The sequence below is a fragment of the Myotis lucifugus genome, unplaced genomic scaffold (assembly GCF_000147115.1).
Source record: "Myotis lucifugus unplaced genomic scaffold, Myoluc2.0 scaffold_831, whole genome shotgun sequence".
NCBI lineage: Eukaryota > Metazoa > Chordata > Mammalia > Chiroptera > Vespertilionidae > Myotis > Myotis lucifugus.
This window is the reverse complement of record NW_005871879.1, coordinates 101,215-117,265: the sequence shown is the minus strand read 5'-3', so window position 1 is coordinate 117,265 and position 16,051 is coordinate 101,215. Positions and strand designations below refer to the sequence as shown.

General features: G+C 43.7%; 1 protein-coding gene across 1 annotated transcript in view; it reads left to right on the top strand.

Annotated features, from left to right (window-relative positions):
- LOC102436850 (cyclin-Y-like protein 1) overlaps positions 1–16,051 on the top strand; it is a 43,310-nt gene that overhangs the window by 18,022 nt on the left and 9,237 nt on the right. The window contains exons 3-5 of the mRNA XM_014448442.2: positions 8,116–8,213; positions 11,156–11,191; positions 13,767–13,818. Of these exons, the coding sequence (XP_014303928.1) occupies positions 8,116–8,213; positions 11,156–11,191; positions 13,767–13,818 (186 nt within the window). The remainder of the gene's footprint in view (positions 1–8,115; positions 8,214–11,155; positions 11,192–13,766; positions 13,819–16,051) is intronic.

Below are 16,051 nucleotides of genomic sequence, written 5' to 3'. Positions count from 1 at the left end.
GAAATGTGCAATTGGTATTTTAATGGGGATTGCATTGAATCTGTAGATTGCTTTGGGTAGTATGGACATTTTAATGATGTTGATTCTACCAATCCATGCACATAATATGTTCTTCCATTTGTTTAGATCTTCCTCTATCTCTTTTTTCAATGTCCTATAGTTTTCTGAGTAGAGGTCTTTTACCTCCTTAGTTAAATTTATTCCCAGTTATCTTAATTTTTTTGGTGCACTGATAAATGGGATTTTTTTTTCATTTCTCTTTCTGTGAGTTCATTATCGTATATAATAAGAGAGAAACATGCAAATTAACCATCTCTCTGCTACGCCCAAGCCACGCCCACAAGCCAATCCGAGTGACTATGCAAATTATCCAACAAGGATGGCCGTTAATTTGCATACGCAGGTGTCAACTGCCCCAGTAGGCCACGGTGGCGGCAGCCGCGGGCTCCTGGGACTTTCACCAGCCCCAGGAGGAACGCCAAGCCACACCCATGGGCTCCCAGGACTTTCACCAACTCTGGGACCATCACTTCTGCTATGCTTACCAGCCAATCAGGATGAGTATGCAAAATAACCCAACAAAGATGGCAGGCCTGTGGGCAGCGTGCATGTGCATAGGCACCGAGCGCCTTGGGGCAGGTGTCTCACCCTGGCCGCTCCGTGCCAGTGTGCAATGCGTGGAGGCATGGAGCGGCTGGCCACAGCAGGGCGGGATGCCTGGCTTCCACTCCTTCCCAGCCATTGTGGGTAGGTGAGCAGCACGCGCCAGCGTCCCGCCCCGCCCAGACTGCTCTGGGCCTGTGGTCAGTGCGTAAGAAGAGCCTCTGGACAGGGGAGGGAAGCCAGTACTCCCCACATGGTGGCAATGGCAGCCGTGAGCGTGCCATCCGGAGCCTGTGGGTCGAGGTGAAGTGCCAAGGAGTGGCTGCACAAGTCCCACCTCCTGGCCCAGTAGGTGTGTGATCACAAGGACAGCCACTGTGGAGGGCCAGATTGATGTCCTCCTGGACACACCCTGGGCGTTTGCATATCTGCAAAGCCATAGGCCTCCAGTGTACATATCCTCTCCTCCCCCCCCTTGCATGGGAACATCCCCCAAGGTGTTGTCACCCTTGTGCGCCTGCAACAGTCCTGGAACAAGGCGTCCACAAGTTCCCCCCGCCCCTCCACTGCACTTCCATCAACCCTAGCATGCCTAAGACCCCACAGGATGTGCACTCATCCCCTCCGACACGCTCACGTCCTTTGGAGAGTGGCTGAGTGTTCTGGGTGCTGAGGGTGGGCGCCTGTGAGATGACAGTGAGAGGGTGGAGTGGTGATGCCCTGTTCCCGTGGAGGCCAGTGCAGCTTGAAATCACCTCTGTGGGGCTACTGCAGGTGCCTAGGTGGGAGCAGGTGCAGACAGACACCCTGGTGGGCACGGGCGGCCCTCACTGAGGTGCCTTTGGTCAGCATTCAAGATCAAGAATCCAGAGGAGGCGAAGAGGTCCATCCTCTCACTGAAACAGTGGGATAGTCGGGGTGATTGCAGAGGAGGAATGTGCACTTTGGGTGCCAGCACCCATGAGCAAAGGCTGGCCTGACTGAGCCTCGCTCCTATGGGTCCTAGCGCACACCTGCCAGGCAGCGGGTGACAGGATGTGCTTTTCCGAGGTAATGAGAGAAAACATTGATTCTCCCGCTCCCCGTGAAGGTGGAAAGTGAAGTGGGGAGACATGCGGAGAGTAAGCGAGGTTCCCTGTCTGGGGGTTCCAAATCCGCTGTTGGTTCCTTTCACCGCTGACTAGAGATAGACAGAGTGTCCTCCCAAAATGTATACACGCTTTGAATACCTACTAATTCCAATTGTTTTAAGCATGAGAAGAAAGAAACAACAGTGGAGCTGTCATCTGTTAAAAGTGTGGGAACAAACAGGCAGTCGGACATTCCCCGAGGTGTCCTGGATTGGAAACGGTGTAGGCCATACTGAGGGTCCCCCTTTCCCTCCCACCCCCATGCATGAATTTCTGCACCGGGCTACTAGTCTATATATATAAAGAGCCAGGGTCCATAATGTACAAAACAACTGAAGGGACGACCGAACACCACACTTCACACGCAGCAGGCTCGGGGGAGCAGGGACTGGCGAGCGGGCTGAACTATGGACCTCTCAGAAAACGAGAGAGACAGAGCTGATCAGCTGCTGTAGGTTCTGGTGAGGCCCAGAGAGAGAAGCAGGGTCTGATCCGCAGCCTCAGTGGCAGCTGCTGATCAGCCCTTGCCTCTCTCTCTCTCTCTGGGCCTCACCAGCAGCCTCAGCTCTCTCTCTCTGAGAGGTCAGCAGTTCAGCCTGCTTGCCAGAAGCCTGGGGTGGCTGCTGTTCAGCCACGCCTCTCTGGTCAGGCCTAGAGATAGGCCCAGAGATGCTGACTGGCATAGAAACTGACCAATCAACCAAATCTGGATGAACTGAGAAGAGCCAATGGCTGCCTAGGAGGCAGAGCTTTTGATGCTGACTGGCATAGAAATTGACCAATCAAAACCAAATCTGGGTGAACTGTGAAGGCAGAACTTAAGGTGGGGGCTGAGGAGAGGTTTTAAGGGCAAAGGTTGTTTGGTGTAAGGTGTAAAGTGTAAGAAAGCCGTTCAATTTTTTAATGACCAGTTTGGCTGTACAGTGCATAGGGCTGGCTCTCAATCAAGATACAGTGATTATGTATTTTTGTCTGCCAAGTGCATCTCCTCCTGCTGAAAAAGGCTTCCCTCCCCCCTTTAAGCAATCCTATCCTATAAAATCTATTTATACTAATAAAAGGGTAATATGTTAATTAGACTGAGTTGACCCACCATCTTCTGGACGTCCAACTTCCTTCTGGACAAAGCCATGGTGGTAGGGGCCAAGGCAGATGCAGTTAGGGGTAATCAGGCTGGTAGGGGAGGGCAGTTGGGGGTGAGATTACGCTGGCAGGGGAGAGCAGTTGGAGGCAACCAGGCCAGCAGGGGAGGGCCATTGAGGGCAAGATCAGCCCATCAGGGGAGGGCAGTTGGGGGTGATCGGGTTGGCAGGGGAGGGCAGTTGGGGGCGATTGGGCCAGCAGGCAGAAGCAGTTAGGGGCAATCAGGCAGGCAAGCAGGCGAGTGGTTAGGTGCCAGCAGTCCCAGATTGTGAAAGGGATGTCCAACTGCCGGTGTATGGATTGGGCTTAAACGAGCAGTTGGACAACCCCTAGGGTTTCCAGATTGGAGAGGGTGCAGGCTGGGCTGAGGGACACCACCCCAGTGCACAAATTTCATGCACCGTGCCTCTAGTGCTGCTATAAAAAAGAAGGAACTTTTACCATTTGCAACAGCACAGATGCAACTGGAGAGCATTATGCTAAGCGAAATAAGCCAGTCGGAGAAAGATAAATATCACATGATCTCACTCATATGTATGATATAATGATGAACATAATTTGATAAACAAGAATAGATCCAGAGACAAATGGCAGCGGGGGGGGGGGGGGTAAGAAGAGAAACCAAAGGACTTGTATGCATACATATTAGCATAACCAAAAGACACAGACACTGGGGCGGTGGGGGCTTGCCACCCGGGGTGGGAATGGCAGGGGCAGTCAATTGGGGAAAAAGTAGACATGTAAAACTTTAGACAATAAAAAAAAATAATAATAGTAAGTAAATCTAATGAACCGCTTCCCTTTCTTGAAAAGATTGTAAAAGTCAATCTATTCTACCATTTGTTCTGAATGAGTGAAGATACAGTAGGATTTTTGCCTTGTGTATTCTAGTGACCTACTGAAATACCTACAAAGACTACCTTGTCATTAGCATTTAGGTTCTTTGATTCTTTTTTAGTATTTGCATTTTTATCTCTATGGTTTTCTGTGGAGTTTATTGAGGTTGTAAGCCAGCAACAGTAAAATTTTAACCATAAAGAACAATTGTTTTACATATTCAAGCAAGATGAGAGGAACATAATCATCTGGCAGCCAGTATATCCAGGATTTGCTACGAGATTTAATTCTGCCACCATAGTGGGTACTAGATACTTGGTACTGGAAATTTTGAAAAATTGGGAGTAGACCTGGACTGATGGGGAAGTACTCAGTGTTGCTTTGATTGGACCTAACAGTACTATACTGTAAAGTGTTGCTTTACTAAATGAACCCCCATAGACCTGTGAGCCCATGTCTGATTAAAACTTTTCAGTGTTTTAGCACTGTTTTCAAATAGAACACAATGTACATTTATAATGGAAAAAAATTTAAATAGAGGAAATGGGAGCAAATATCACCCAAAGTTTTACTAACTAGTCTATATTTTGGTGCCTTTATTCCTATTCTTTTTACTCCCCCCTATATAGGTTTCCGGTCATAATTGACTTTATTATGGTGTATTATATGCCATATTGTAGCTGTATAGTAGTCAACCTTCCATTTAGAAAAAAAGTATTTGGATGAGTTTTCATATTTTAAGCTGTATTTGTCTGATGAGATCCGAAAAGTAAAGTATATGTTAACTGCATGGCTTAAGAAACATATCAGAGTTTTAGCTATAGTTAAGATATTTCTAGCTTGAAGGAGAATTTATTCCTCCAAATAGTGATTGTTTTCAAATTATGCCATCTGGAGCTTCTGGTTACTGAGGAGTCAGTGGCTTTAAAGGGAAGCATCTGAAACAGGCAAATTGATATTTTATCTATAATAATAAAAGTATAATATACTAATTTGACCCCACATCCTCCCGGACAACCAACTTCCAGATGAAGCCAGGGCTGTGAGGGAAGCCTAGGTCCCAGGTGCCAGAGGGAAGCTGCTGCTGGCAGCCAGGGAAAGGAAGGCCTACTCCTGTATGAATTTTGTGTATCTGGCCTCTAGTGTAATATAAAGATATTTCTGATTCTTGGATACTGGCAGTTTTTAAATGCTCTGTATTTTAAAAGATATCAACCGGATAATCTCCCTTCCTGTCTTTGTGTATATGAGGGGCACACTGGTGGGAAAGTATGACAGCATGATAAAAGCTATTTTATAGGAATATGAGGAATGAAGGCTTATCTGAATTAGTTTATAATGACACAAGAAAACTGATACCGTAGGCAGTGAGGCAGACACGAACAGAGTAGGAACGATAGGCCAAGTATGTCACCAAAGTAGAAAGCTGTTGGTGCCTAGCAATGGGCAAAACTGGGAAACCAAGTATTGTAGGGTGGGACCTCACCCAAGGGTGACCTTTCCTCCCTTAGCATATCACGGGTCATGCAGTTTACAACCCCTGAACTTTCATATCGCTGGTCCCCTCACCTTTCCTCCCCCAGCATATGGACACCCTTAAAGACAAACAAAGGGCCCCGAGAATAGCCTCATACAACTTCCATGCATGCCCTTGCATCCTGACTCCCATAGCATTAAGCCCTGAGGACAAAAGAGGTTCTGGCCTGATTCTAAAAATCTTAGTAACAAAGCCTCGGGTCTGTTGATCTTAGAGACAGAGTTTTGGTCAAAGTAGAAGTAATATCTAGGCCTCAGTTGGTTTCAGCTTCAGGCCCAGCTTAGGTCCCCTAAGACCGTCCCTAAAATTTCTGCCTTTAGGTAAAAGCCCTTAAGAGGAAGGACCCAGCACCTGTGCTCTCTCTCCCTTGAGCATGCCTGTAGTTTTCCCCGCCCTCTTCTCAGGTGCTCTCACTCTGGAGCATGCCCATGCCTTCCTGCTCTTGTTCCCCCGGGCGTGTATATTCTTCCTTCCTTTCTTCTAAGTTCCAGGGGCCTTTCTTCTGCCTCTGTAACTTGTGTGTTGAGCCCACGGAGCAACACTGGCTCACTTCTACCTCTGTGACTTTCTAAATATACTTTCTCTTATAATTTAAATTCTTGGCTCTAAATTCTTCCTCAGCCAAACTCAACGATAAAAGTCAAACATCTGGTGCCATTTTGCCACTAACAAAATGAAGCTTTTTAAAATTGTTGGTATTCTGTCATATTAAAGAATACTACTATTACTTTCAACTACTTACAGTGACTAGAATTGGGTTTTGGTTTTACTCTAAGAGGATTTTTGTAACATCGTTTGGGCTATTTCCGTATTTGATTATTGCTGTATTGTTGGGCTCTTAAATCAATGGATACTTCTAAAAGACATGAATATTTCTAGTGTTTTAAAGATAATTTATTCTCTAGCATATCTCAAAAAATCATTGTCATAGGTCTGACACCACTGCAGGTAAATTCTAATTTGTATCAGTAGTAGGATTTGCCTTCCAGTTGCAATAGATTTTAGACAATTGGTCAAACACTTGTCGCACGCCTAACTTGCCCCAGATTCTGTGCTGAGAAGGTTGGAGGTATAAGAGGAGTGAAAGTCCTGTCTTCCCTAGAGAAGCTCACTTTTTATGAGAGGGATGCCCTGGAAGCAGTTGATACCATGTAACAAGTAGAAACTCAGGTGTGTGAGTGCAGAGAAAGGGACAGTTGTTTGGTGTAGCTGTTGGCAGAGGTGTCCTGGAGGTAGATGGGAAGAGGGGTTAACCTTGCTGAGAAACAGTGGAAGAAAAATGCCTTGTAGTCAGAGAGAGCATCTGAGTGAGGCAGGGTCCTGATAAGTATCATGTAGCTTAGGGAATCTATATATATAAAAGCCTAAGCAACCGAACAACCAGTAGCTATGATGCATCTGACCACCAGGGGACAGACACTCAATGCAAGAGCTGCCCCCTGGTGGTCAATGTGCTTGCACAGCCAACGTCCCACAAACCCTCCCCCCACCAGCCAGCCGGCCTGATGGCCCGGATGGCCTGGCCAGTCTCCCGCAGTCTCTCCCTTGGGCCGGGCAAACTCCCATAGCCCCTCCCCCCTGGTGACTGGCCAACCCTTTGCAGCACCTCCCGCTGACCAACCAACTTCCCATGGCCGTAACCCAAGCCGGTTGACCAACATCCCACGTTTCCTCCCTCCAGCTGGCCCCAATGGTGCTGATTGGAACCTCCAATCAGGCTGGCTGGCCAACCTTTCATGTCCCGTCCTGCCTGCCAACCTCCCACAGCCCCAATCAGCCCTGATTGAGGTACCCTACTCGTACATGAACTCATGCATTGGATCTATTATATATATATATATATATATATATATATATATATATATATAAAAGCCTAAGAGACCATTACAACCAGTCAACCAGTCGCTATGATGCCCACTGACCACCAGGGGGCAGACACTCAATGCAGGAGCTGCCCCTGGTGGTAAGTGTGCTCCCAAAGCCAACCTCCTGTGGCCAGCGAACCTCCCATAGTCCCTCCCCCTGCCTGGTTGGCCCTGATCAGCCCGGATCAGGACTGGGCAAGACAGCCCCAATTGGCCCTGATTGGCAGGCAGGCCAAGGGACCCCCTACCTGTGCATAAATTTGTGCACCAGGCCTCTAGTAGAATTTGTAATATCATGTTAAGTACCGTATTATCTGAGGTTCTCTTTTGAGTAATGTAATAATAGTCTTATTTCAACATGAGGGAGAGTTAAATTCTCAGAGTTGTTTGATCTATTTTTGGATGTGAGAGAATCTTAAAACAATACTTTTTAATTCTCAAGGTAAGGAAACTGAGGCCCAGAGAGAACTCTGGTCCCTAACTTGTGAGCCGCAGGCCAGCCCCAGCACACACACACCTCTGCCTCAGATACATGTATTTTGTCACACTGTCTCCTGAACTAACATTTATCATTGGCTTTTATGTACTTCAGTAAAAGCTCTTGCTTCAATATTATAGAAGGCAGTATGTCTTAATGTAGACAATAAATAGTAGAAATAGAAATCTTGGCAGGATTCATTTCTCAAGGAAAAAACACTAAAATCTTATTTTAAATGTTTTACATTGTTATAAAGGCAATTAATCATAGGTGTTTGCCAAGTTGGATTATAGGTAGTATGTCAAGGGCAGCATTTGATGACCCCCTCGTCAATTCTCATCATTGGAAGAGAGAGCATGCAGTGTGTTTACTGTAGAGCTCCACATGGTATTGCACTGAAGCAGTTCATAGGGTATGAGAACAATTGTAATGCTTAATTGTCTGACATTTTCACCAAGGAAAAACACACTTTTGTAGGTTTAACTTACTGTGATATTTTCTTCTGCTCCCCTTCCCATTCAGGTGTCTCCTGGTCACCTTAGGGAAAAGTACAGCTCGTGTGCTACAGTATTTGTAGACAGCACTATTTCTCAGTCTGATTTGAAAATCACCTTGCAGTGGTGAGTACAAATAGCGGACAGACCCCTTATCCTGCCCATATGTACTTTCATTTGATTGTCCTTTTCAGTGCTCAGGTTAAAACACTGGTGTCAATTATATATTGATTTCCACTTCCATTTTAATCTTAGAGTGGATGGAAGAAGGGAAACCCACTTAACAATTAAAAAATCCCCCCCAAAGTGTTTATCTTTACTTGAGGCATTACTGTTCCTGAGACATTGTTGAACACAATGAAAGGAGAGGTGTGTTTTACTGAATGTTTCTGGAATAAAGTATTTCTTCATGAGATACAGGCCTAAAACCATGTGTACTACCCTGGAAGCTGCTCTTGGAATAAGGGACAGCTTGTCCCCTACTGGCACCAGCCTGTATCTGCAATTACAGTTTCATTGGATTGTGTCAGGTTTCCCCCATCCTACTTTCTTTTTTCCTGCACTATTTCTATATTGAAATGCACTCTCCTTCCAGGAAAAATGCATCAAAGCAGTCTAAAGGAACAACTTTTCAAGATTGAGGGTTAAATTTGTTCAACTGAGGTTTTAATTTCATAGATGAATTAAATTTAGTTATATATATATTTAGTTATATATATATGTATGTATAGATATATATTTACACATCTTCAAGACACTACATTATATCGATCCATATATAACAAAATCAAAGCAAAATCATGAGAGAGGTGAAGTTTGGGAAACATAGTCACAGTCAGGTTTACGCTTAGCAAACATAACAGTGTCATGATGATGAAAACTATTCATTAAATTCTGTGAGTTAATAGTCCACAATTGGAGATGCACTTTAAAAACACCCTAATATGAAACTTTCAAGCTTACTTAAGAGCAAAATAAAACCAAACTAGGATGTAGAGCTTCCTGAATCCCATTGGCGCTGTCCAAGGATCATTATTGGTGTCTCTCCAGGATGAGAGGGTTGACTTTCCAGAACACAGTTTGGGAAATTCTACCTGAAAATATTAACATCCTCATTCCTGATTTTATTTTTCAGTCCTAAGACATAATTCATTTATAAACTTAATTTTGTTTATATTGTATCAGCTTTTTGGCTAATTAAATTCTCAGTAACTTCTACTTTAATTATAACAGCCAGTTCACAATCATAATAATGTAAGTTTCTTCTCTCATAACAACAGTTGAGATCAAATTGAGTTTCAGCAAAACTGGAACCCGTCTCTCTCTAAAGTCCTGAGCTTTGGCACCCAACTCACAATCACTGAGTCTTTTTCTTCAGTCTGGCCACTAAACCCGGGAGTAAAAACCAGTCCTTTCTGGCTGCATTTCATAGCTTCTTTTGAATTAGATGATTCTGGTGTTACAATATATAATTCAAGAGTTGTTTTGAAGATTAGCCTTACTTAGACAAGTGGGTGTTACGCCTTTTCCCTCCAAATTCGTCTAATTTTGGGAAGTACAGTAAATTTTCATTTGCTCTTATCAAGTTTTGAAAATGATCATTCAGTACATTAATATTGGTAAATTAAAGGTTTAGTGAGAATATTAATAGAGCTCATTAGCTTTTAGGAATGGTTTTGAAAAAATGTTTATTCTGGGGTAATAGTGCATTGTTCTCAATGGGATGGGTGAGCCTTATTAGAATCACTTACGCATTTTTTGTCTAAATGTGTCTCTAAACACATGCATTCCATTTCTCCTTCCCTAACACACTCTGTCACTCTCACAAGCCTTCTGATAAGCTGAGGAGGGATGGAAGGCATTTTTATGTGGAGAAAAGAATCTGGGATGATTTTGATTTTAACTCTAATTCATTCTGTTCTCAAACTTTGCTGCACTTTGTCATCACCCGAGAAGCTTCCAAAGTTAACCAATGCCCGTTAAATCAGAGCATCTCAAGGTGGAAGAAGGCAGTTTGTAAAACTCCTCTGATGAGATCCCAATGCACAGCCAAGCTTGGGAACCACACTACCTGGTTAGAGGGTAGAAGAAGGAGAACTGCTTCTCACTCTTGGTGGGACCTTGAGCAAGTCAGTTTTAAGCCTTGGTTACTTTCTCTGTAAAATGGGTTGTTGAGTTAAATATCATCAGAAGTTCATTGGTTCCTTTCAGCTTATATGCTTCAAATTCTATGATTTTAAAATCATTTTGAAGATGAAACTGTTTGAAGCACTGTAGAAGTGCCCATCTTTGATGCTAACAATGCTACAGACCTTTGTACAACTGCTAATATTCTATAACCTAGTTATAAAATTCAGATTTGCTTTTCCTCAATTATTTGGAGCTTCATTTCTGACATTTGGGGCAAAGAGAAAAAGCATATAACTTGATCTACAGCACTCCTTTGTTTCATGTTACACAGCATCTGGGAATAACATAGGGATATAGGAACTTACGCAGATATGAGGACTTACATCTGCTCATTAAAATTTTATTTGAACTAATTTGGAAATAAATGTTTTTAATACTACAGGGTGTATTATTTTACTTCATTGCATTCTTTTATTTGCCATTACATTTTCTTAACAATTATGTAAAAGTGACCTTAAATGATTCTCTTCTGTATAGAGCATTTTATTTAACTTTAGGGGAAAAAGGAAAATAGGTGGGCAGGTGGAAAAACTACTGTGGCTTGATTTTAAGCATGTGTACAAGTAGATCTAACTTGTACAGGATGAAAGGTTCTCTGAGTAGAAAGGCAAAAGATAGGGCAAGAGTGTAATAACTTCTATGTTATAATAATCACCCAAAACATGTCTTCTAACAGCATATTCCTTAGCATTTTGGTTTTCCTAATTTTAGTAACTGACAAAGAACTACCACAAGGCAGAAAGTGCTTAGCCGATATTTTCTGAATGAGGATCTCATGGCCCCTGGAAGCTGGGATGGTCTTCCCCCACCACAACCCTTTTAAAACCTGTCTTCAGACCTGACATAAAGTCAATTGTTACTTTTTCTTTTCTCCACAGCCTGGCACTAGCAATATATTACCACATAAAGAAGAGGTGAGTTTTAAAACCAGTCTTGTTATTCTAGCTAATAAACTTACCAGATATAAAGTTAGTGTTAGATTTTAACTATGGATACTATTGAAGTAAGCTTTAGTGCTCTTATTACATTGTTGAAGCGAACCATTTGTTTTTGTCTTAGGACTCCTAATGCTTAAGTTATTGAGGATCCTGAAGAAAATTTGTTTATCTGGTTTATATTGATATTTACTGTATTAGAAATTAAAACTGAGAATTTAAAAATGAATTCCTTGTATGTTGAAACATGGTTTTTATAACACTGTTGAAATTTTGAGCAGGATACTGCTTTGTTGTGGCGGATTGCCTTGTGCGTTACAGGGTGTTTACAGCTTCCCTGGCCTCTCCTCACTAGATGCCAGTAGTATCATCTTCCCAGGCCCCATTTTGACAAGAAAAAATGTATCCACCATGGCGGAATGTTTCCTGGGGGGCAGAAACACCCCTGATAGCGAGTCATAGTGTTAACATAATTCTTTATAAAAGAGAATCATTTTCCACAATAAATTGGTCGAATGGAAATTGTGTCACTTATTTACATTTTGCAAATCTCTTTATGTCTGGTTCAACAGAAGACAGCTGATTCTCACTTACACCCTGTCTTCAATCCATAGTGATTACCTCAGTCATCTCAATAATTTGTTTTGAATAAACAATATGCAGACCCAGCCTCATGTATCTTTATGGCTAGAAAAGTTTGTATTTTCAAAGCCTTCAGATAATTTTGGATATTCTTTGATACTATACCAGAAGTCCACAGAAGCTGTCTTCTGAATTAGTTACAATGGAATTTTAAATCCTATCCTTGAACTTGTACTAAGGTCTCTGTTAAATTAGTACGCATGCATACATCTTCTATGCTAAATGAATCTCTTAAATTGTAAGTAATTTTCTAATAACATTGTGCATTGGTCATTTGTCAAGTATCAGCTCACATTTCTTTTTACAGTATCAAAACTCACTTTTGTTAGGTAGCATCACATAACCACCAGTCTTCCCAGAAAAACCTTTAGGTATTGAAAAACTGTTAGGTCACAAAAAGGATACAAGTTTTCCCCAATCTTGATTTTGAGCTTGATAGCTGGAACTGTGCAATTGGCAAGAAATGTATAAGTTATTTTCCTGGAAGTGACAGACTCACTTTTCAGTCTTGAGTGCACGACACTTGTATAATCAAATAAAAATATTATTCTCTGAGAACAGTAGGGCATTCATCTCACAACTAATTCCAAGTGCTTTTCCTTAACAATCACATTTCAGTATGCAGAAATGCTTAATGCATACTTCCCCTTGCAGCATTTCTCAACCTGTGGGTCACGACCCCTTTGGCGGTCGAATGATCCTTTCACAAGGGTCACTTAAGACCATCCTGCATATCAGATATTTACAGTACAACTCATAACAGTAACAACATTACAGTTATGAAGTAGCAACGAAAATAATTTTATGGTTGGGTCACAACATGAGGAACTGTATTTAAAGGGCCAGAAGGTTGAGAACCACTGTAGAGTATAAAAAGAAGATTCAACTTCTAATAACATTATTCATTGTCACTGCTTTATCAAAGATGTGCTTAAGTAAAGCATATTTCTTGTCAACAAGTGGCAGTGAAGAATAGAATGACTACTAGCACAGATTGGGACCCCTGCCTTGATTCTTGCTCAGAAACCAGTTTTACTGTCTTTGGCTTTTATCCAGTCATTGCAAATGTCAGTGTAAATGCAGGCAGTGCCTTAATATGTCTATACAAACAGTTTTGGCCTCATGGGTCTCCTGGAAATGGTCTAGTGGAACCACTGAAGCCTGCAAAACACACTTGGAGAACCACTGTGTAAATGACCAGAGTGTAGTAGTGTGGAAAATTAAACCTAAAAACCCCAGAAGACTGGTTTCCCTCACTCAGTTGGTTGGAGCATTGTCTTGTACACCAAAAGCTGGCAGGTTTGATTCCAAGTTAGGCAGCACATACCTAGGTTGTAGGTTCAATTCTGTAAGGCCACATAGCTAGTTTTCCAGTTCCATGTATAGGGGGCAGCCAATCCATTTTTTCCCCCTCAAATCAATAGAGTGGTCACTTTTAAAATTCAAAGGCAAATTTTAACCTCAGATTATTGTAAAGAATCAAGAAGAAATATATTATGTAATAAGAGTATAATATAGGAAACTAGTAAGAGAAAAAACAGTGAAAAAAAAACCAGGAATCTCATTCTCACATGAAGAATTGCCCACTACTACTGCGTTGTAAAATGTTCCTGTGTCTGCCAATGAGAAGTTAGAGGTCTGGCCATCGATTTGGTTGCCTAGTGTTGCCTATTAGGGAGGGTCAATGCTTATAAAGGCAGCTCTGGCAGGTCATTGTAGAAAAAATTTCACAGAATTTGATGTGCTGAATAAAAAGAGTTCAGAAAATTCCTACGGGATCTAAGAGAATTTGTAGAAGGACTTTCTTTGTTGAAGGTTAAGCTCCCTCCACCCCCCTCTACTCCCAGCAGATGTGTTGCTAACACGACAGTTCCTGGATTAGTTTTTTTTCAATCACGTTCTTGTTTTCTAGAGATGCAAATAGATCCAAGGACATTTTTGATGAGAGACTCCATCCTGTCACAGTAAGTGCCAGTTGTATTGAGGTTGTCCTTTTCTCTCAGACAGTTGTGCTTATTCCATGCTGATTTGCTTCAAAATTAATCACTAGTAAAAAATTACTTTCTCCAGCTTGGAGTTCACATTACCTTCCTTTAAGTTTTCTTCCCCTCCCCATGTTGTATCTAATTATTTTACAAAAGGAACATCTAATATAAAAGCATAAGCGACTGTCTAACTGGTAGCTATGGCGCGAACTGACCAACAGAGGTCTGACATTCAATGCAGATGCTACTGAGTTGCTGTGACTTGGCAGATGTGGTTCTCAGGTGATGCACTCAGAACCAGAGAGGAGGGAGTCGATTCTGGGGTGTGTAACCCGAGAACTGCCCTCTTGCAATCCCAGACCCTTTGGGGGATGTCTGAGAGCGGTTTCAGCCTGATCCCTGCAGGCCAGAGCAGGGGAGCCCACCTGTGCACAAATCTGTGCATCAGACCTCTAGTGTTATATAAGAAACTAGATGCCCAGTGCACAACATTTGTGTACTGGGGTGAGGGGTGCCTCAGCCTGACCTGCACCCTTTCACAGTCCGGGAGCCCTCGAGGGATGTTGGAGAGCTGGTTTTGGCCTGATCCCCGTAGGCCAGGCCGAGGGACCCCACCTGTGCTCAAATCCGTGCACCAGGCCTCTAGTTTATAATAATAAAAGTGTACTATGCAAACCGACCAAACAACCAAACAGCAGAACGACCTTCCAGATGAACTTTGGATGACTATGCTATGACACACACTGGTGCCAGGCCTGCCAAGGTGGGTGCAATGTGATTGGTCAGGGGGCCCGGCCATCGCCCCACGATCGCCCTACAGAGGGAGGCCAAGGCCTCAAAGAGGGAGACCCATGCCTCTGGCTGGCGGGGCAATCGATCGGGGTGGGGTGGCACTCCGTGATCGCCCCAATGAGGGAGGCCCAGGCCATCCTCTGGGCGGTGACCATTTGTGGAGCCCCAGCTGGGTGGGCAGAGCCCCACGACTAATTGTCCTAAAGAGGAAGACCCAGGCTACCCCTACAGACAGCACTGTCGTGTGTGGGCAGGGCCACCCTCTGCAGGGTGATTGATCTGGGGGCCCCCGCAATCAATCAACCCACAGATGGAGGCCCAGCCCACTGGCTAGCAATGTGGTGGTGGGTGTGCAGGGACAGCCAGTGATCACCCCGCAGAGGGAAATCCCAGGCCAGCCAATGATCACACCCCACGCCTGTTGCCCGCAGAGGGAGATGCCAAGTGATGGGGTAGGGGTTGGCAGTGCCACACCAATGGCAAGCAGTGGCAGCAGCGGGGGCATGGCCAGCTGCCAGTAGCCAGGGGAAGGAAAGCCCCAATAGGGCCTCATCACCAGTCAAGCCTAGGGACCCTACGCGAGGGGTCCCTGATTGTGAGAGGGCACAGGCTGAGGGCCACCCACCCATGCACGGATTTTGTGCACTGAGCCTCTCGTGTTATATAAGAAACTAGAGGCCCGGTGCGCGACATTCATGTACTGGGGGTGGAGGATCCCTCAGCCCAGTCTGTGCATTTTGCAGTCTAGGAGCCCTTAAGGAATGTCTGACTGATGGCTTACATCCTTAGCACTGCCGCGGAGGTGGGAGTGGCTCCTGCCACAGCCACTGTGCTCGCCAGCCATCAGCCTGGCTTCTGGCTAAGCAGCACTCCGCCTGTGGGAGCACACTGACCACCAGGGGTCAGCTCCTGTGTTGAGGCTCTGCCCTTGGTGGTCAGTGCGCATCACAGTGACCAATTTTCCGCCATTCGGTCGATTTGCTTATTACCCTTTTATTATATAGGATAGGTCAGTAAGAACTGAGTTTCAGCTTTGTATAATTAGTGAGCTACAGTGGACAACATGCCTGAAAAACAAAAATGTATATGTTTAAAAGAAAATTTTCAATAGCATCAAGCAATATGAATATTTATACATAACCTAATAGATATGTCCGGATCTCTAGAAGACAATTAAACAGCTATTTAAATATTGAATTAATTAGAATGACAAAAATTTTAAAATGTCTTCAGATATGCTCTATAACAACATGTGGCAGGTGAGCACTGTGTGCACAGCACAGCCTTAGAGCCCGATGGTTACATTCTCAAAGTTGATTGCAGAGAAGTATGACATGATGACCAACAAGTCTTTGGAGCCTAAAAATAGTTCACATTTAGACAGAATATTGTAGGGGAAGGTGGAAAGGAATATATAAAT